General features: G+C 41.7%; 1 protein-coding gene across 1 annotated transcript in view; it reads right to left on the bottom strand.

The window, feature by feature from the left end:
* LOC115107854 (disheveled-associated activator of morphogenesis 1-like) overlaps positions 1-22,811 on the bottom strand; it is a 119,821-nt gene that overhangs the window by 59,248 nt on the left and 37,762 nt on the right. The window contains 1 exon segment of the mRNA XM_029631543.2: positions 1,888-2,185. Within this exon segment, the coding sequence (XP_029487403.2) occupies positions 1,888-2,076 (189 nt within the window). The 5' untranslated portion in view covers positions 2,077-2,185.

Genomic DNA, 22,811 nt, shown 5'->3' with positions numbered 1-22,811 from the left:
TGCTACACCCAAGAGCATTTTGCTACACCCAAAAGCATTTTGCTACACTCGCATTAACATCTGCTAACCATGTGTATGTGAAAAATAAAATTTGATTTGATTTGACTAGTCATTTTTATTTATTCTCTTGAAATGGGAAAACATGTTTTTTTATTCAATTGATGTGCTCTTTATGACAGAATGTTAAAATTATAAGATTATATATATATATATATTTTTTTACAAAGTTACACTACTTAAGAGACTCTTCGTGGAACAACCCAAATGACAAAGGACAGAATTGTTACTGTGGCCGTGGCATGCAGACTGAATTAAATTATGACAAGAGAATAGAGTGCCTCACCATCTACAATCTATCTATTTGACTCAAAGAATCAATTCAGGTTCTACAAGGATAATGACTGCTGCATTGTTATACATTAATACTATAGATTTTATGAAGGGGACAATCATCATTCGTTTTATTTAGAGTCGACATACTAAACCATGTAAATACCACCCTACAGTTCTGTTGGCTTGCCTCTAAAGCTAAACAGGATTGGGCCTGGCTGATCCCGAGACGGGAGACTAAATGCTGCTGGAATAGTCTCAAACAGTTTCCTTCATACCTTCTAGCCCCATGACCAATGCCAGGGTAGTGGTCACGAGATTGTCACTGGTCACAAGGGAAAGGACACCCGAGATAGAAGATATTCAAGTCTACAGGGACAACCAACTTGGTTGCCCTCTTTATACAAGAGCAAACAATCCCCTTCATGTCTACAGTTGAGCAGAATATAAATCTGTTAAATAAGGTAATGGCATTTTATAGGTGGCCGCCAATCTCCCTGCCAGCCCTGATCTTTTAAAGCTTTTTCACTAAATTACCTCCGACCCAGACAAATTAGGGTTTATCGGGCAAGTGGATGGCTTGTGTCTATCCCCTCAGTGAAAACATAGCGACTGGAAGCCCCCTTTGTCGTCACACTCCACTTATTCAATCCAGGCTGGAGAGAGGGAGGGCAGGCCAGACAAAAACAAGCAATTAGCAGAAGGAGGAGGCCGAGACACAGGGCCTCTCAATAGGGGTCTATTGATGTGCAAAACAATCTGGTGGCGGCCTGCATAAGTGTGGCAACCATGTCAGAGGATCACATAGGCAGTAGATGGCAGATTAAGAAGTGAGAACAGACTGAAAGGATGAGAAAAGGCAGCTAAACTGAGACGAGAGGAAAATGATTGCACAACGAAAGTAGGCTAAGCCCCGAATCGCTATTCACATCATGAAGAAGTAGTGTCCTAAACCACACCCACCTTGGGGGAAGTTAACTGCCATTGGCCATCTTTGCCCATTCAACATAACTACGTAAATCTAGGCTATTACTTCTAAACAAAACAATTTTGGGGGTTCCCATATGGTTATGTTTTGGTTATTGCTTGAACAGTCGCTAAGATTATATTTTGTTGTGATCGTTGCCAAATACCTATTTCAGATGCAGCAGTTGTTAGCTAGAATGCTAACACTCACCGACATGGGCTTCTAGCAAAGCTAGCCAAAGAGCATTTTACTGGTTGTAGTTGAAGTGATTCAAGTTTAATGCAGTTGATTGGCGACGATTACAAAAACATTATATTAAGCAGGATATTGAAACCTTTACAATCCAATTATAATCCAAAAGTAGTGTGAAACGCACTCATAAGCAACATGTAAATGTCGGCTTTTCTTTGCTTGTGGATTATGAGAACTCCCCCGTGTATCCCCCCCAGTGGGGAAATTGTGAATAGCGACCCCGAGTATTAAACCCAAGCTAGCAACATAGCTCATTTTCAACTGTGGCCCATGTTCAGAAGATAAATCATGACAATCCTGACAATAATACCAAAATGGTAACTCCGGTCGCTACGTACCACCAACTCGGAGAACATGCCGTCCAGCTCATCATAGCCTGGCATGGGCAGTGAAGGCTCCATGGTCTGCAGAGCGAAGTCCTCGCGTAGCTGGTAGGTGATCTCTGGGTGGTCGCTGCCACTCTGGAAGCAGCAGAAGATGAAGGAGATTCCGACGCCACCGCCACCACCACGCTTCCGGGGTGCCATGGCTACCGCTGCTGCGGCAGAGGGTTCAGGTTTGGGGGGAGAAGGGGGTGAGGCTCTTTCTGCAACACCTGCCTCCGCTACCTCAGTGTTTCAACTCCTTTAGAGAGCCCTGTGACGGTACAAAAATTGAGAAGATGGGGTCGGTTAAACAACACAATATCTGAACAATACAACATCCCTGGCTTACACAGCATGCATTGATTATAAGTAGGGCTAGGGTTTTTTCCTGCTCTAGGCCAAATCATTTTTTCCTGTTAAGGAAAAAACTCCTAGTTAGCAAGGGCCAGAGATTTTCTGAGCCAAATCACAGAAAAATTGCCATAATTAAAAAGGCTTTCATTGGCTTGATAGAAACCTCACACTTAAAATGCAAATATTTAAAGAGGTGTCTGTTAATAAAAATCAAAGGGGTGGCACACTATCGCATTTCACTGGTAGTAAACGCACAGCCACTTATATTGATTTACAACACAGGGTAAAAAGCAGATGGTAGTTGAAATCTAGACCCTCTCCCTCGGGAGCATCAGCTTTCCTTCCAGGACGTAATGATTGTGATCAATCAAATTTCAATCAAATCTATTTATAAAGCCCTTCGTACATCAACTGATGTCACACAGTGCTGTACAGAAACCCAACCTAAAACCCCAAACAAACAGCAAGCACTGCAGGTGTAGAAGCACGGTGGCTAGGCAAAAACTCCCTAGAAAGGCAGGAACCTAGGAAGAAACCTAGAGAGGAACCAAGCTCTGAGGGGTGGCCAGTCCTCTTCTGGCTGTGCCGGGTGGAGATTATAACAGTACATGGCCAAGATGTTCAAACGTTCACAGATGACCAGCAGGGTCAAATAATAAGAATAATCACAGTGGTCAGTGCAGTCTAGAAGTTGCATCTGTTAACATGTTACCTTGCTATGCATGTGTAGAGGTCTAAAACATTCAGTGAAGAGCATGAGAAACACCACAGACATATGGTTCATAAATGCATTTCGACCTCAGGCCTTCTGAGCACAGGTGCTATATAACTTAATCAAACCACAACAGCTGTTCAATGCTAATGAAAATTCTAGAGATACGGTAATATCATGCACGTAATATATGTCTATTAGTCATTTTTATGGGGGGAAAAAAAACAAAGAGACAATGTTGTGTAAGAAATATAAAATTGCATATGGTCAATTCTGTGGGAAAGTCAACTTGAGAATGCAAAAATAGTTGTTCATTTCCAAATGACACCACATTAATTATTTGTTTGAGTGTATGCTTTAGTCCACCAGTTTTAGTAAGACATTTATTTGATGAATTTTGGTCATTACAGAGTAGGATGCCAAGTCTCAAATAAGGCTTTTCAGTCAATCATATTTCATGGCTTTTGGAAAGGACTCACAGAGCTTCTATTTATTTGATTTTTTCCCCCACTTGCAGCTGTCCCCCAGTGTTTGTTATGAAGTTGACATCATAATACTACATTGAACTGTCCTGAGTTTTATTGGAGAGTTCTACAGTCTTTTAGGAAAATGAAAAGTTGTTGTAAAACATGCACATTTCATCAGATCATCTTGAAACTTACTCTGTAAAACCAACTTCCATCAAGGTTTTATATGGTTTATAATTGGCATCTTTTCATTGTCAGTATCCTTTTTCAGCATTATGATATAGTCACATCCATAGCGGTTGTGGATTAGGTGGATACGGATGCATCGTATTCTTGGCTTCAGATGTATGTGCACAGGCACCACACTGTGTGCTTCTGAGAAATACTCTTCAGACTTCCAAAGAAGCAAATTGTTGATATCATGAAAAGTCTGTGTTCTAGGTAAGATTTTCTTAGAGAACACAGTATATGACTAAATGCATTTCTCACACATGGCAGTAACTTAGTGATAGATTTTTTTTGATAGAAAGGTGTTTATCCACAATCTGTGAATATTCCTTGATTGTGTTATTCTAAATTAAACACACCCAAAATATGCTGACTTCATCCATTGTCCCTAAAAGTGTATTGGCTGTGTAAGCACTTGTACAGTATATTGCCTCATTTGCATGTTTTATTGGAATATTTAAGAAAATGCATAATACATTTTTGTTTTTTTTAATCTAAAATGTGTGTCTACATTCAACTGTCCGAGGTCAATTTCGATGCATGTGAAGATAAAATATGTTTTCACCCATTAGGGTACATTGCCTTCCTGGCCTTATGCTATGTAGTATACTATTCTGGCTACCTATAATAATGTTACCCTAAAGTACTCGGCCTTCTGCTGACATTTTTTAAACATTCCAGATGACAACTAATCGATTTTAATCGCGAAATCAGACTATTTCAGATTGTCACATCCATAACAAAGAGCGTAACATCCATAACGATCGTAATAAAGTAATAATGGATATGACAATCTTTTCCTTCAAAATGGCTATGAATGTTTTAACCTAAGACTTACAAACTCAAGAGTTTGCTAATAAGTTAAGTCTCCCATAAAGCTTTTTTTTTTATCCAACATGCTTATATTTAGGAGCCAGTTTTTTGGGGTATACACTCCCCCCAAGGGGTACTACAGACACATACATCAACATTTTAATTTATGTTTTGTTAGTCCGATATGTGAGAAATTCAATTTGTGATTTTGCATGCAAATGTCACATCCATAACGCTGGAATCGCCAATATAGGCAAAAAAATATAATTTTCTTTGTACTTCCATAGCATGCCTCCCCAAGTCCTCCAGAAAGCGATACGGGTCAGCTGTCTCAGCTGCAATCTATGATATCCCTTTGAGCTTGTAACAAGTTTCACAACCACTGTGCTACTGTCTCTTGCCATACACCAGTTTAGGATCAGAGATTTTATCACAGGGCGGGCCAAGACATGGGGCAGAGGTCACCGCCTCACTCAGAGCTGCTGAAATGTGCACATTTCAGAGACGTAGTCTTATGCCAGCAGAAGATGCTGGGTAAACAACACCTGGCTATATGGGCTCAAGCCATGCCTCACATAGCCCTGTACGAACGTCTGTTTTCACATTTTCACAAAAATGTGAGCATTTCAAGCGTTGCTCTGTGGGGACATGCACCCTGTGTAGCTTTACTGGGGTGGGTTGAGCCTATATTTCAGATACATTTTCCTGTACACGCACAGATGAGATTTGCCATTAACAATTAAAGGATCACACCACCCCACAGTTCATCCAGTCAGCCAGAAAGTTCAAGTGGTGTAACACAGCAGGGTGATTCACAAGTGTAGCATTACCCAAGCAGAAGCAGGGAGTGCACACCTGTGCAGAGTGAGGGTATATAATGACAGAGGTGAGGGCGGCGGTATGGCGGTATGGTACCTCAGCCCAGCTGCTTAGCCCGAGGGCTGCGGACAATTGTTGGAAAAACATGGTAGGGTTTCACCTCACCTCGGTGAATGTGTCAGTGTAGCCAAGATAATGAGTTTGCAAGGACAAAGCATGGGGCAAGGAAAACATTTCAAGTTGTAGAAGGTGGAGTCCTGAGTGGTAAAGTTATACCCAATAGAGTAAATGTAGGGTCTCAGAGGGAATCGCCCACATTTCCTCCGAGTTGGCCAGGGCTGTCCTGGCAAAGATGCCTGACAGACTTCTGGCCACACCACTGTGGCACAGCTGAACCTCAAATCTCAGCTAATCTAATGCCGGAGAAAAATTCCCAGCTGCCTCTTCTTTAAAAAAACTGTCAGACTGCGCTCAGGCCGTGTCTAGACTTCACAGTTCATGCAGCTTTAGTATTCTGATCATGGAATCCCGAACGAGTCATACATCTACACTTAAATATGTGTCCATTGTGTCCGGATTCCCTTTTCCTGTGCTATATTCAAATGCCAGTATGCATTCTACAAAACGGTGGAATAGGCTAAATATGATAACACAACAACTGATGGCAGTAGCTAACTACTGTAGCTAACTAGCTAGCAAGCAACGCTAAAGGGATTGCAAAGAAGTTAGCATAACTTTGGCCAAACAAAAACAACTTTTTTTTCTAAATATTAGCTAGCTGGCTAGCATTTATTAGGCCAGCAAACACATTAATCACATGTATTTCTTCCAACATTATAATGAAAAGATGCCTCTCGGTCCCAAAACATACATTACTGGAGACTTGTGGGAGGTGTGCTGATGACGTCACCCACTGTATGCGCTTTTGGTAGCCAAATTGCATCCAGACGGAAAAGAAATCAGCTCACAATGCATCCCTGACCTCGCCTTTTTCTTCCACGCCAAACTTGGTGCAAAACCACGCCCACGAGTAACAGAGTTCAGAGGTTCCCTGTGACAAAGTAAATGAGTGTGAGAGAAGAGGAACGCTAGAGGGAATCCCTGTGAACAGGGAATCGGAGTTTGCTCGTGCCTGCCATGCCATGAACCAAGGGAGATGCACAGTTTCGCGGCCTCGTTTGAAATGATCTAAACAAAAGGCAAGCAACAACTGACTCTTTATTTTTTTTTTTACATTTACTTTACCTTTATTTAACCAGGAAGGCTAGTTGAGAACAAGTTCTCATTTGCAACTGCGACCTGGCCAAGATAAAGCATAGCAATTCGACACATACAACAACACAGAGTTACACATGCAAAAAACAAAACATAGTCAATAATACAGTAGAACAAAAGAACAAAAGAAAACAAAAAGTCTATATACAGTGAGTGCAAATGTGGTAAGATAAGGGAGTTAAGGCAATAAATAGGCCATGGTGGCAAAGTAATTACAATATAGCAATTAAACACTGGAATGGTAGATGTGCAGAAGATGAATGTACAAGTAGAGATACTGGGGTGCAAAGGAGCAAGATAAATAAATAAATACTGTATGGGGATGAGGTAGGTAGATAGATGGGCTGTGTACAGGTGCAGTGATCTATGAGCTGCTATGACAGCTGGTGCTTAAAGCTAATGAGGGACATATGAGTCTCCAGCTTCAGAGATTTTTGCAGTTTGTTCAGTCATTGGCAGCAGAGAACTGGATGGAAAGACAACCAAAGGAGGAATTGGCTTTGGGGGTGACCAGTGAGATACAGTGCCTTGCGAAAGTATTCGGCCCCCTTGAACTTTGCGACCTTTTGCCACATTTCAGGCTTCAAACATAAAGATATAAAACTGTATTTTTTTGTGAAGAATCAACAACAAGTGGGACACAATCATGAAGTGGAACGACATATATTGGATATTTCAAACTTTTTTAACAAATCAAAAACTGAAAAATTGGGCGTGCAAAATGATTCAGCCCCCTTAAGTTAATACTTTGTAGCGCCACCTTTTGCTGCGATTACAGCTGTAAGTCGCTTGGGGTATGTCTCTATCAGTTTTGCACATCGAGACTGAATTTTTTTCCCATTCCTCCTTGCAAAACAGTTCGAGCTCAGTGAGGTTGGATGGAGAGCATTTGTGAACAGCAGTTTTCAGTTCTTTCCACAGATTCTCGATTGGATTCAGGTCTGGACTTTGACTTGGCCATTCTAACACCTGGATATGTTTATTTTTGAACCATTTCATTGTAGATTTTGCTTTATGTTTTGGATCATTGTCTTGTTGGAAGACAAATCTCCGTCCCAGTCTCAGGTCTTTTGCAGACTCCCATCTGGTTTTCTTCCAGAATGGTCCTGTATTTGGCTCCATCCATCTTCCCATCAATTTTAACCATCTTCCCTGTCCCTGCTGAAGAAAAGCAGGCCCAAACCATGATGCTGCCACCACCATGTTTGACGGTGGGGATGGTGTGTTCAGGGTGATGAGCTGTGTTGCTTTTACGCCAAACATAACGTTTTGCATTGTTGCCAAAAAGTTAAATTTTGGTTTCATCTGACCAGAGCACCTTCTTCCACATGTTTGGTGTGTCTCCCAGGTGGCTTGTGGCAAACTTTAAACGACACTTTTTATGGATATCTTTAAGAAATGGCTTTCTTCTTGCCACTCTTCCATAAAGGCCAGATTTGTGCAATATACGACTGATTGTTGTCCTATGGACAGAGTCTCCCACCTCAGCTGTAGATCTCTGCAGTTCATCCAGAGTGATCATGGGCCTCTTGGCTGCATCTCTGATCAGTCTTCTCCTTGTATGAGCTGAAAGTTTAGAGGGACGGCCAGGTCTTGGTAGATTTTCAGTGGTCTGATACTCCTTCCATTTCAATATTATCGCGTGCACAGTGCTCCTTGGGATGTTTAAAGCTTGGGAAATCTTTTTGTATCCAAATCCGGCTTTAAACTTCTTCACAACAGTATCTCGGACCTGCCTGGTGTGTTCCTTGTTCTTCATGATGCTCTGCGCTTTTAACGGACCTCTGAGACTATCACAGTGCAGGTGCATTTATACGGAGACTTGATTACACACAGGTGGATTGTATTTATCATCATTAGTCATTTAGGTCAACATTGGATCATTCAGAGATCCTCACTGAACTTCTGGAGAGAGTTTGCTGCACTGAAAGTAAAGGGGCTGAATAATTTTGCTCGCCCAATTCTTCAGTTTTTGATTTGTTAAAAAAGTTTGAAATATCCAATAAATGTCGTTCCACTTCATGATTGTGTCCCACTTGTTGTTGATTCTTTAAAAAAAAAATCAGTTTTATATCTTTATGTTTGAAGCCTGAAATGTGGCAAAAGGTCGCAAAGTTCAAGGGGGCCGAATACTTTCGCAAGGCACTGTATACCTGCTGGAGCGTGTGCTACGAGTGGGTGCCGCTATGGTGACCAGTGAGCTGAGATAAGGCGGAGCTTTACCTAGCAGAGACTTGTAGATAACCTGTAGCCAGTGGGTTTGGCAACGAGTATGAAGCGAGGGCTTCGCAATGGTGGGTAGTGTATGAGGCTTTGGTGACAAAACGGATGGCACTGTGATAGACTGCATCCAGTTTGTTGAGTAGAGTGTTGGAGGCTATTTTATAGATGACATCACCGAAGTCGAGGATCGGTAGGATGGTCAGATTTACGAGGGTATGTTTGGCAGCATGAGTGAAGGATGTTTGTTGCGATATAGGAAGCCAATTCTAGATTTAATTTTGGATTGGAGATGCTTAATGTGAGTCTGGAAGGAGAGTTTACAGTCTAACCAGACACCTAGGTATTTGTAGTTGTCCACGTATTCTAAGTCAGAGCCTTCCAGAGTAGTGATGCTGGACGGGCGAGCAGGTGCAGGCAGTGATCGGTTGAATAGCATGCATTTAGTTTTACTTGCGTTTAAGAGCAGTTGGAGGCCACGGAAGGAGAGTTGTATGGCATTGAAGCTTGTCTGGAGGTTAGTTAACACAGTGTCCAAAGAGGGGCCAGAAGTATATAGAATGGTGTCATCTGCGTAGAGGTGTACCAGAGAATCACCAGCAGCAAGAGCAACATCATTGATGTATACAGAGAAGAGAGTCGGCCTGAGAATTGAACCCTGTGGCACCCCCATAGAGACTGCCAGAGGTCCGGACAACAGGCCCTCCGATTTGACACACTGAACTCTATAAGAGAAGTAGTTGGTAAACCACAGTAATGTCTCTTATCGATGGCGGTTGTGATGTCTTTTAGGACCTTGAGCGTGGCTGAGGTGCACCCATGACCAGCTCTGAAACCAGATTGCATAGCGGAGAAGGTACGGTGGGATTCAAAATGGTCGGTAATCTGTTTGTTAACTTGGCTTTCAAAGACCTTAGAAAGACAGGGTAGGATAGATATAGGTCTGTAGCAGTTTTGGGTCTAGAGTGTCACCCCCTTTGAAGAGGGGAATGACAGCGGCAGCTTTCCAATCTTTGGGAATCTCAGACGATACGAAAGAGAGGTTGAACAGGCTAGTAATAGGGGTTGCAACAATAATTAATAATAATTTTAATTTTAAAAAGAGAGGGTCCAGATTGTCTAACCTGGCTGATTTGTAGGGGTCCAGATTTTGCAGCTCTTTCAGAACATCAGCTATCTGTATTTGGGTAAAGGAGAAATGGTGGGGGCTTTGGCAGGTTGCTGTGGAGGGTGCTGGGCAGTAGCGGTAGCCAGGTGGAAAGCATGGCCAGCCGTAGAGAAATGCTTATTGAAATTCTCAATTATAGTGGATTTATCGTGGTGACAGTGTTTCCTAGCCTCAGAGCAGTGGGCAGCTGGGAGGAGGTGCTCTTATTCTCCATGGACTTTACAGTGTCTCAGAACTTTTTTGAGTTAGTACTACAGGATGAAAATTTCTGTTTGAAAAAGCTAGCCTTAGCTTTCCTAACTGTCTGTGTATATTTGTTCCTAACTTCCCTGAAAAGTTGCATATCATGGGGGCTATTCGATGCTAATGCAAAACCCCACAGGATGTTTTTGTGCTGGTCAAGGGCCAACAGGTCTGGAGTGAACCAATAACTATATCTATTCCTAGTTCTACATTTTTTGAACGGGGCATGCTTATTTAAGATGGTGAAGAAGGCACTTAAAGAATAGCCAGGCATCATCTACTGACGGGATGAGGTCAATGTCATTCCAGGATACCCCGGCCAGGTCAATTAGAAAGGCCTGCTCGCAGAAGTGTTTTAGGGAGCGTTTTACAGTGATGAGGGGTGGTCGTTTGGTCGGAGACCCAATACGGATGCAGGCAATGAGGCAGTGATCGCTGAGATCTTGATTGAGGGCGAGTTAGTTAGGATGACATCTATGAGGGTGCCCGTGTTAACGGATTTGGAGTTGTACCTGGTAGGTTCATTGATAATTTGTGTGAGATTGAGGGTATCAAGCTTGGATTGTAGGATGGCCGGGGTGTTAAGCATGTCCCAGTTTAGGTTACATAGTAGCACGAGCTCAGATGATAAATGGGGGGCAATCAATTCACATATGGTATCGAGGGCACAGCTGGGGACAGAGGGAGGTCTATAGCAAGCGGCAACAGTGAGAGACTTGTTTCTGGAAAGTTGAATTTTTAGGAGTAGCTGCTCAAATTGTTTGGGTACAGACTTGGATAGTAATACCGAACTCTGCAGGTTATCTTTGCAGTAGATTGCAACACCGCCCCCTTTGGCAGTTCTATCTTGGCGGAAAATGTTATAGTTAGCGATGGAGATTAAGGTTTTTGGTGGTTCTCCTAAGCCAGGATTCAGACACGACTAAGACATCCGGGTTGGCAGAGTGTGCTAAAGCAGTGAGTAAAACAAACTTAAGGAGTAGGTTTCTAATGTTAACATGCATGAAACCAAGGCTTTTACGGTTACAGAAGTCAACAAATGAGAGCACCTGGGGAGTGGAGCTAGGCACTGCAGGGCCTGGATTAACCTCTACATCACCAGAGGAACAGAGAAGTAGGATAAGGGTACGGCTAAATGCTATACGAACTGGCCATCTAGGACGTTCAGAACAGAGAGTAAAAGGAGCAGGTTTCTGGGCACGATAGCATAGATTCAAGGCATAGTGTACATAGTGTAGATAGCTAACATTACATGATTGTCATTAATAGTGAATCAATGAAGCGAGCTATGCAGCATCTCTTTTAGTTGTCATCTAGCAAATGTCATGAAGCTAAGTATCTCAATAGTCCTTTCGTAAACACTTAGATAACCACACTAACGCTAGATGATGCACACTACTAGACAGCTTCAGCCCAATCGGCGTTGTAAGATAGAGATAACACTTTGATATAAATCACAGCTTACTTACCTCCAGAAAACAATGCCACTGCTATCCATTTGATCAGGCTGCCTGCAATCACTCACTAAAAAGCTACATAGTTTAATGCAACTTCATATCCAAATTCGGGAAAATGCTATGTTTTGGTGGGGATTCCGTCTCTAGCGTTCTTCCGTCTCTAGCGCACCTTTACTTCTCACAGGGAACAACCAAACTCTGACCAATCAGCACGGCTTTGAATGTTGCTAGGTTTCTCGTGGGAGTGGTTTTGCCACAAGTTTGGCGTGGATAAAAAGGACGCTCTCGGACCTCCTGAAGTGGTCAAGGTGGTCAGCCAGATCTGAACTCGAGACCAGAAAGCAACTTTTTTTGCATCTACACCTGTCTTTTCAATGTGATCTTTGCATTCTGATAGCTGAAGTCACATGTAAGTATCAAGTGTAGACATGACCTGTCTACACTTGACACTGTGATCTTTAAGTGAAAAGAGTAAGTACATTTGCATAATGTCACATATTAGAGCACTCAGAATTTTTGTACACATTCTTAGCAGAGATTCTAACAACAAAAATACAAAAAACATTCCTTATGTACATGTGATTGTGAATGCAAATCGGTCTCATTCAAGCAATGAGGGATGCTAAAATATTGCTGAGGGATAAGACAAAGTTCACCAATGTCGACAAGTGTTCAAACACAACCCCTCCTTTTGGGGCAGTCCACCACAGAACGACCAGCTGTGATCTAGCTGTGCATCTCTCGATACTCCAACAGGGTTGTGTGGAACATCCTGACACAGATACTGCCCAATACCAGTGGGAGAAAATAAATCTGTTCTGGCCACCACCCGAACTGTGCAAGCAGTCAAGGGTCACCATGCTTTCCTGCCCGCAGCACAGCAGCATCAAAACATGGCCAAAACATGCAGTGAACGAGCGAGAGATCTGTCAGCAGCTGTCTCTAGTCCCTGCTGGACCTCCGTGATCAAGCACTCCAATCCAGCAGCAAAAAGTGTGGCCCTGAACGATCGCTGCAACAACAAACGGTAATTTATTGTAGAGTACAAGTGCAGTGCACAGGTGCATGTTTGAAGCAGACTCAAATCCAAATGTGAGCAAGCTGGACTCTTAAAGCCAGAGCAAAGCATCTGGAAATGATTCCTATTATCCCTTTGTATAGTCTTTGGTGCATTTAGACATTCTACCATCTCCATCCCTGTGGAAGCTATATTTGCTCCAGAGTCTTGGACTCCCGGTCCTCTTGGCTGAACTTATGACTTGTGATAATGTGGTTTGACCAAAAGGGGTGGTTTGGAGAAATGGTTTTGTGGTACCACCTCATTGGTACTGAGCAGTTCAGAAACACATCTGACAATCACACAAAAAACACAGTACTATTGAGTCTGCCAAATCAACAATCTGTGTGAGGAGACTAAGACACATAAATTGAGTAGGACAAGCTCAACGATGACAGGGCTCCAGAGTGCGACCATTTTGTGACCCTTTTACTTGACTGGGCGAGTTCGATAAGCTATAGCCTAAAGTTTTAAATATACTACACATCAAAACATAAGGAATTGTTTGTTTTATTGTAATTTGTTATAGGTAGTCTTTAGGGACACGCAACTCTGGCCCATTTGGCCAATATCACTAGTTTATTTTTCACATCCAGTTTTATAAACTTTATTTCCACAGGGAAAACGATCACATTCCTAAGCAAAGAGGTTCTTAAATCAACAATTTGAACTGCCCCAGAGGCACCATAACATCAAGTTGCAGGGAACTCTGTCAATCATTCCATACATGGGGTGCAAAGAAACTGAAAGCAGATTTACCTTACTCAATAGAGCTCTCTAGAGTGAGCCATCCCTGAGACCAGGTCTAGTAGTTTGTACATCTGTAGGTTAACAATTAAGTAAAGTACGATGGAGGTTTGTGCAAAAGGGCTATATTAACAAAAAGAGTGCAATGCATCTATGTACAAGACTTCAAAAGAGGCCCAGCCTACTTTCTGATACAGAATGCAGTGATGTGTACTGAACTTGTTGCACGTAATGAAGCGTATTGCGCCATAATAAACTGTGTCCAATGGCTTCAATACAGTTGCAGCTGCATTCATATAGACCAGGGGTGTAAAACTACATTTTGCCCCAGGGGGCTGCATTCATATTGACCAGGGGTGTCATACTACATTTTGCCCCAGGGGGCTGCATTCATATAGACCAGGGGTGTCAAACTACATTTTGCCCCAGGGGGCTGCATTCATATAGACCAGGGGTGTCAAACTACATTTTGCCCAAGGGGGCTGCATTCATATAGACCAGGGGTGTCAAACTACATTTTGCCCCAGGGGGCTTAATTCATATAGACCAGGGGTGTCAAACTACATTTTGCCCCAGGGGGCTGCATTCATTCAATCAATCAGTTCTGGAAGGCCACACTGAAAATTGGTTACATTTCCTCGCCATCCAAATTTGCAAAACATAGAGAACTATCCATCGTTTTGGAATTTTCTTTTCTCCCGACTGTCTAGTTTAATTCCAGTGATTATTAGCAAGCTGGACACAGTCAATAAACTGTATAAATGTAGGTTCATTATCAATATTAGACACCCCTGATATAGACGATATCGTCAGACTATAACTGTTATGAATGTCAACAATTATTTTCCCCCCATGACATTGATGTCAGTGGCTACGCCAGGTCAAGGGTTTATTTCTCCATTTCGTTCTACTCTCAGATCTGAACAAGTCTTTTACATCCAAATGGGCATGGGTCTTCTGGGGTCTGCTTTCCATTGGCTTTTTTGGACCTCTAGCTGGGAGAGTTTTAAAGAGTGTGAGTGCAAAAGCAGGAGAGTGTGAAAAATTGTGGGAGAATGTGGGGGTAGGGGAATGTAATAAAGGGAGCGTGGAACGAAGGAGGGAGAGAGAGTGTGTGCACCAGATCAGCAGTAATGTCACCGTAAACCTCAAAGGGTTTGCATGTTTACAGTCATTTCATTAACCTGACTCTGGCCCCTGAACTTGCCCCTCTATAAGGTTGTATGTGAAGCTGTCATGTTCCCCACCCCCCTCCCTCCCATTGGCTTGTCAAGACAGGATCACATTCCACTCATATTTTGGAGGGCTCAATGACCCTGAACAACTTCAACACAACAACACCTACCAGCTACTCTCACCTCATATTACTAGTTCTCCCACACTCTTGACCACATTATTACTTGCAATAATATCGCTCTCTTCAATACATGCACACAAAAACACAATTCCACAAACTAACCAAAAACTCGAATTCTTATTCTGATAGGCAAGTCTACTCCTGGCTTGGTGCGGAGTTCCTGTGTAGAGTAGCATCAAATCTTTGTAGCTTGAGACAAGGGCACATTACATGCAGTACTTGTATCCGAGATTAAGCCCAAGAAGCCTTCACCTATATTAGGTCTTGCAGAGAAAAAAAAAACAGAAGAGAAGAGCCCTAAACGTGGGTGGTGCGCACGTTCCTAAACCACGTACCCGACTAAAGAAGGTGATGGATGAATGTGGACAGAGGTGTATCATCGCTGGCAGTCTGTAGACAACCCCACAAAGGAGGCCTGCTGTGCTGCACACATCAAACGAGAGCTGGCACCTTCACTCCAGCGGCCTCCCTCCCTTCTGGCTCCCGCTCTCACATAACCAACCCTCTTCTCGCTCTCCTCTTTCATCACGCTCTCACTTGCCTCTTCCCTCTCCCTCGATCCCCTTCCTCTCTCCCTTGCCTCGCTCCGTTTCTTTGAGATGTTCTGCTTTATCTCTTGGCATGCTCAAGCTTCAAACACTGTGCCAGATAATCTTTATGGGTAGAAACAAGGAGAGGAGGACTGTCTCCATATCACTTATAACCAACCGTTCCTTCCATTCCATCATGAGTGCACAGCCCTATTAGAGTATGTTCAAAACTCAGTCTCCTCTCATCCCTTCTCTGGACCAGTAACTGATCTTTGATTCATTAATCCAGTCAGGTCCGACGATTAGGCTACCGTCGGGAAAAGGGGAAGTAAGAGTGCATTTTCAATAATGGTTGGAATCCCTCATGGGGCATCGAGAGATTAAATGGCATCCCATTTGTGCCTCTTTCCACAAGACATGTCATGACATCACGTTGACTTTGGCTCACTCAACATGCACTTCTGCTTGCAATTCAATTGGAAGGTGAACACAAAAATCAATGGCTTGGCTAGTGGCTACAGCTTTGGTGAGCACATGCGCACACAGAAAAGTATCACTTGAGTCCAGCACAAGGAAATAACGTTGTGGAAACAGTTCGAAATGACACAATTTCATGTCCACAACAACTAAAGACCTGCATCACTAGCCTATACTAAGAGCGTTGCCCTTTCTAAAAGGCCATATTTGGGTGTTTTTGGAGCTTTTATCCATGTCCTGGCAATGCAAAATGAGCATGAGGAAGTCTATCGCTGGTTGGGGTAAGTTTCTCAAAACCATGTGAACTCACCCAAAACGTGTCTGGGACAGTGTTTCCATTAGCCGTTAATAGCCGGCTTTTTGCCGATAAAAAAAACAACAGAAAAAACTGTTTAAAAAAAATGCATTTTAGCCCATTCATTGATTGGAATACGAGTCGATTAAGCATAAGAGCTGCTGCTTCAGCTCATCAAAACAGCTTGTTTGTTGCTGATGGAGTGAAATGTGCTTTTATAAGCCCAATCATTGCGCAACAATTTTGAATGCAATCACATCTTAACAGTTTATGGCCACGATTAAAAATAGCCATTTTTATTTCTCTAATGGTAATTGAAGCACACTTTCCATTCGCCATTCAAAAGCAGGCTTCAGCATGTCACAATTGCAATGAGCTGGATGCAATATACATTTTGAAGACATACTTTAAAACATTTTGAAACCTGACTTCTTTATTGTGAGGCATGCAGGCAACCAAACATTCAGGCAATTATTTTATCAAATACGTCCATATGCCATTGAAGCCTGTAGCTAATTCTCTCATGTTCTATTGGTTTTCAAATCAACTTTCTTTCATTGTCCAGAAGGCAAAGACACCATCCTAGTCATATTAGCAAACCATGCCTGTTGTTGCACTTTCAGATCTCCCCTCTTTCTAAATTTCTAATTGATATGTTCATCTCCATCTCATGAAACAGCTTGCATATGTGGTGCCCTTTTGACAATGGTGTTTTCCTGCTAATTGCGGGAACATTTGCATGTAACCTACTGCCTTGTGTACATTGCTGCGCTTATAATATTAAGAAATAATAGTTTGTCAACATTTTAAGCTAAACGTTCTGATCTGTTGCATGAACACCATTGCTTTTGAATGTTTTTGGGATGTAGGCCAACAGGTTGTATGAATGTGGGATCTATTGTCCCACAACTGTCCCAGTCTGTTTGGAATAGGCTATTTCTTTCTGTCGTTCTGAGCACCATGGTTGGACGCCATAATCAGGTTACGCACCCAATGCATATGGGTCCGGTAAGTTTGGTTGGAAAAATATGAACTTTTCCTTTAATAAAGCAACAAACTTTACACCTAATATGGATATAACCTAGACTATAGACCTAGACTATAACCTAGACTTCTGACTCAAACAACTGTAAATGCATAAGCTATAACACCATGTACTACGTTACCATAACAGCAATTTGGTCCGATTTAAAGGGGACTAAACCAGAGTTTGTCGAGTATAACATAATTGCACACGTGAGTTTCTTGCGAGTGTATGGCAAGCCCCGAACACAAAAGTAACAGAGTTCTTATGAAAGTGTTTGTGTGTGTGTTGATGTGACAGGGGAGCAGTGTCTCTGAAGTGTGAATGTCACATGGGCGAAAGCCCAAGGTGTTCATGGGAGTGGCGTCTGAGATCCTTCTCAGATTACTGGATTAACAAAGAGAGAAGGACAGACGAGAAAGGAAGGAAGTTTTGCTTGGAATTGACTTTGGCTAGAGTTAAGTGAATCACTGACTGTTGGGAAAAACACATTTGATTTGGGTAAATGGCTTAAGGTCGTCTTTAACCGAGAACACATCAATGAGGCGACAGTTCAGTCATCAACACTTAGTGTTATGACCTAGGACAAGAACATGCATTTATTTCACTGGCCAATGGTTCTAAACTCCACAATTGTATATAGTCAAGGCTGGACTAGGCAGCTGTAGTACACTGAAAAGTTACCTAGGGACTGAAACCGCAGAGTACAGTATGTGATCATATCTAGGAGGTGAAGAACAATAATATGAAGACCCATTACAAAAAAATAAAAAATAGGCTTTTTAAAACAGCAAATTACTGCAGTAAAAAATAAAAACTGTTGGACAGTGTTTGTAGCATACTGCAGTTATACTGCACTCTAACTGCAAACTTGTTTGTAAGGGAAGGAACTCCATTTATCCAAAGACTGTTGTTTTCCAGAGGAGTATGAGCTGAGCTCCAAAACGAATGTATGTCATATGGTCTGAGCTTGTGTTCCACATGGAGACCTCTGTACAGTGAGTGGTGAAGTATCAAACTGGTTACAGAGTATGTTTATTTGAGTATAAAGCCAACCCTAGTCTTTCCCCTTACAGAGCCATGGTAAGGACAGTGCATTTACACACTGTTGTCACACAGCGTGAGTGAAAGACAAATCAGGTTCTCGGGTAAACTCAACACGGGTCAAATTCCACACTCCCTCCTGACTGGGGCAATTGAGGGAGTGAGGATAAAAGAGCTGGCTGAAAGACGGACAGGGTTGTCAATCTCAACAAGACATGTCATCCATCCCCCAGTCTAAACTTCACTGCGATGAGTTTGCATTCTTCCCGAGGTTGACCTTCAAATTGAGGTTAAAGAAATGGTAAGCATTTGGTACAGAGGTCTAACTGCTTTGAAAGTAAACCTGGCCTGAAGTGCTCTGGTGACTCCCCAAATATCATTCATATTAGGGATGATCGGGTTATTAGAATATTCAAATTGATATTAGTACTCAAACACTTGTGTGAGTAATATGTTAAAAAATGTTAAACACTAAAAAGGCTTTTTCTAAATTAAATTGAAATAACCATGTGACATTGTTACATACAAGGTAGTCTCGTGTTTTGGAGAATTTTGTATTGCAAAAACGGTTTAAAATGGTCCACTGGCTCCCTGCAGCAAAATTTGTATTGGATGTTACATTTCAAGAACCCGCCCGTAGAAGCGGTGCTGGGTGTTATGTGCGTCACAAAATCTGGAAGACTGTCCTTACAAAAACAAAATAATTGGCAGTGGGAGAACATATTCAAGTTAATACATTTTTTTAAATGTAAAAACAGGATGTATTATTAGCTAGCTGGCTACAGTAGGCCACTTACTAAGCTAACTCAACTGAGCTGCTAGCTAGCTAACTATACACACGGTTTAGATACGTGAATTAAATGTCATCAGCTAGTTAGCTAGCTAATAGGTAGTTATTTTTGATGTAATCATTGTAAATGATAAACAGTCTCGAAATTCATTTGTAGATACCAGCCGTCTAAAAGGGTGAGATTGCAGCTCCAGCGGTCAGTAAAGTGAGGGTGTAGGCTACAGGATACCCTTAGAAAAAAAGGTTGCAGTCAGAGTGCAGTACAATTGCATTATGCTGCAAATACTGCATAAAAGCAACTTTTTTTTTTACTGCAGTAATTTTGCATTGTAACTGCAGTTTCTTCTGCAATTACTGCGCCCAAAATGCCACAGACGACTGCAGTTACTGCACTTTTACTGCAGTTTCAAAACGACCATTTTATTTGTATGGGTAAGGCAGGTAATTTTGTGGGAGGACATTATGAAATTATTCTCCAGTTACAGTCCCTAGAGGGGAAAACTTTGAGTACGGAGAGATGCAGTAATAGCAAGATAATATTTCAGTGCTATCTAATTTTAGTATAAAGAAGCCTGCTTCTTTGTGACGTTTTCTGTCCTCATATGGAAAGCTGTGACAACCTGTTTGCAGGTGAAGAGAGTAGTCCCAATAGATGTCTCAAGAGACTAAGGGTATATCCTATATGCCATGGGTTATATGCATAGGCCTATCTATGTAAGAAAATGTTGTATACAAAACAAATACAGTTAATCACACACAATTGGAGCAGGCCAACCCTGCTGGAGGTCTGATGGGTGTGCAGGGTTCTGTTTTAGCCCAGCAATAACACACCTAATTCAACTTATTAAAACTTATGAGTGTGCTATTGCTGGGCTGGAATAGAAGTTTGTTCACCAAGTAGATCAGGGATCAGTGAAGCAAGGTTGGCCACTGCTGGTATGGACTTTCTGTTCACCTGAAATGATGCCTACATGTTATTTCTCAATGATCTATTGTTGTTTAGACTAAGATATGTTATCATCTTTACATAAAAGTTAGCTTATTTGTACATTTTGAAGTGATGAAGTGTTGATTCCTTGAAGTGAAGTGTTTAAACTTGTTTGAATAGTTCAACTATTATTCTAAATGAACTAGTGTCAATGTTGATGAATCAGATCACAATCCTGCAATAAAGAGGGGAAGGGGTCGTCTCTAATATTTGTGTTTCTAAAGTCAACTTTTCATTTGTGTCTAGTTGTAAGATCTCCAATGTGTTTTATTTGATTGTCACCCTCTCTCAGTATTAAGATATGTGAATCCATTCTGCAGCTTATCATATGGCATGCATTGCCAATGCAGCCATAGATCTACAGTATTATGGCAATACTGGGCATCTGTCGTCTGAAGCAGAGAATAGCTAAACTCACAGTCTAAATGCTGAGCTATAGGTTCTCGATTTAAAATAACACCAGTAGACAATGCATTTGAGGCTAACCATATGCAGCACGTGTTGACGTACAAAATTGTTTAGTTCAAATCCGACCCTTGTAATTGAAGTACAGGTAGCTTAGCGGTTAAGAGCGTTGGGCCAGTTACCGAAAGGCCGTTAGTTCGAATCAACGAGCCGACTAAGTGAAAAAAGAATCTGTCGATGTGCCCTTGAGCAAGGCACTTATCCCGAGCGACTTGCAGGAGCAATTAAGGTTTAGAGCGTCTGCGAAATGATTAAAAAATATATAAAATATGGAGATAATGCTACAGGAGATTAGCATTACAGATGACATGAGGTTCATCTTATTTTAGCAATGCGACTTGCAAAAGGTTGCAGTTGTTCCCCATAGACAACACATGGTTGCTCTATGTATCACTGACCCTGGATAAACTACCGACTGGGCTAACACAGTTCAACTTTTAGTTAAATAATATGCTGTTTTTATTCAAATGTTATAATCATGAGAGTAATTGAACTAGCTAGTAGCTAGCTAGTTATACCTACAGTTGAAGTCGGAAGTTTACATACACCTTAAGCAAAAAAACATTTAAACTCAATTTTTCACAATTCCTGACATTTAATCCTCATAAAAATTCCCTGTCTTAGGTCAGTTAGGATCACCACTGTATTTTAAAAATGTGAAATGCCAGAATAATTACACATAATTATTTATTTCAGCTTGTATTTCTTTCATCACATTCCCAGTGGGTCAGAAGTTTACATACACTTAATTAGTATTTGGTAGCATTGCCTTTAAATTGTTTAACTTGGGTCAAATGTTTCAGGTGCCTTCCACAAGCTTCCCACAATAAATTGGGTGAATTTTGGCCCATTCCTCTTGACAGAGCTGGTGTAACTGAGTCAGGAATGTAGGCCTCCTTGCTCGCACACACTTTTTCAGTTCTGCACATACATTTTCTATAAGATTGAGGTCAGGGCTTTGTGATGGCCACTCCAATACCTTGACTTTGTTGTCTTAAGCCATTTTTCCACAACTTTGGAAGTATGCTTGGAGTCATTGTCCATTTGGAAGACCAATTTGCGACCAAGCTTTAACTTCCTGACTGATGTCTTGAGATGTTGCTTCAATATAGCCACAATTTTCCTACCTCATGATGCCATCTATTTTGTGAAGTGCACCAGTCCCTCCTGTAGCAATGCACCCCCACAACATTATGCTGCCACCCCCCGGGCTTGTGTTCTTCGGCTTGCAAACCTCCCCCCTTTTCCTCCAAACATAACGATGGTCAATATGGCCAAACAGTTCTATTTTTGTTTCATCAGACCAGAGACATTTCTCCAAAAAGTACGATATTTGTCCCCATGTGTAGTTGCAAACCGTAGTCTGGCTTTTTTAATGGCAGTTTTGGAGCAGTGGCTTCTTCCTTGTTGAGCGGCCTTTCAGGTTATGTCGATATAGGACTTTACTGTGGCTATAGATACTTTTGTACCGGTTTCCTCCACCGTCTTCAGGTCCTGCGCTGTTGTTCTGGGATTGATTGCTTGCTCCCAAGGATGACCCAGACTTGTGGAGGTCTACAATTGTTTTTCTGAGGTCTTGGCTGATTTCTTTTGATTTTCCCATGATGTCAAGCAAAGAGGCACTGAGTTTGAAGGTAGGCCTAGAAATACATCCACAGGTATACCTCCAATTGACTCAAATGATGTCAATTATCAGAAGCTTCTAACGCATGACATCATTTTCTGGAATTTTCCAAGCTGTTAAAAGGCAGTCAATTTAGTGTATGTAAACTTCTGACCAACTTGAATTGTGATACAAGTGAAGTAAGTGAAATAATCTGTCTGTTAACAATAGTTGGAAAAATTACTTGTGTGATGCACAAAGTAGGTGTCCTAACCGACTTGCCAAAACTATAGTTTGTTAACAAGAAATGTGTGGAATGGTTGAAAAACGAGTTTTAATGACTCCAACCTAAGTGTATGTAAACTTCCGACTTCAACTGTAGGTAGCTTACAAGTAGTGATTGGAGGGGGAAACAGATAGTTACATACTGGGATATTATTTTTGACAATATATCGTTTTAGCAATATCACAATATTATTTTTGCACAAGTTGGCACCATAACACCAATATTTTTCCTCCATAGCTTGTTATCCATCTTCTTTTCAAATATGGAGCCAATTTGTTTTCAGCACTTTTATTTCCATGACTGATCTAAACTTGTTCTCATGACTCTCTCTTGTACCTCCGCAGCAGACATGTTTGGAACATCAAATCGCAATAACAATCACAGTATCGAATCGCAATACATATAGAATCTTGAGAACCGCAATACATATCATATCGGCAATTCCCAGCCCTAGTGTGCACCCATGACTCCAAAAATG

Source organism: Oncorhynchus nerka, linkage group LG24 (genome assembly GCF_034236695.1).
Source record: "Oncorhynchus nerka isolate Pitt River linkage group LG24, Oner_Uvic_2.0, whole genome shotgun sequence".
NCBI lineage: Eukaryota > Metazoa > Chordata > Actinopteri > Salmoniformes > Salmonidae > Oncorhynchus > Oncorhynchus nerka.
The sequence above is the reverse complement of the archived record's forward strand: the minus strand, read 5'-3'. Positions and strand labels throughout refer to the sequence as shown.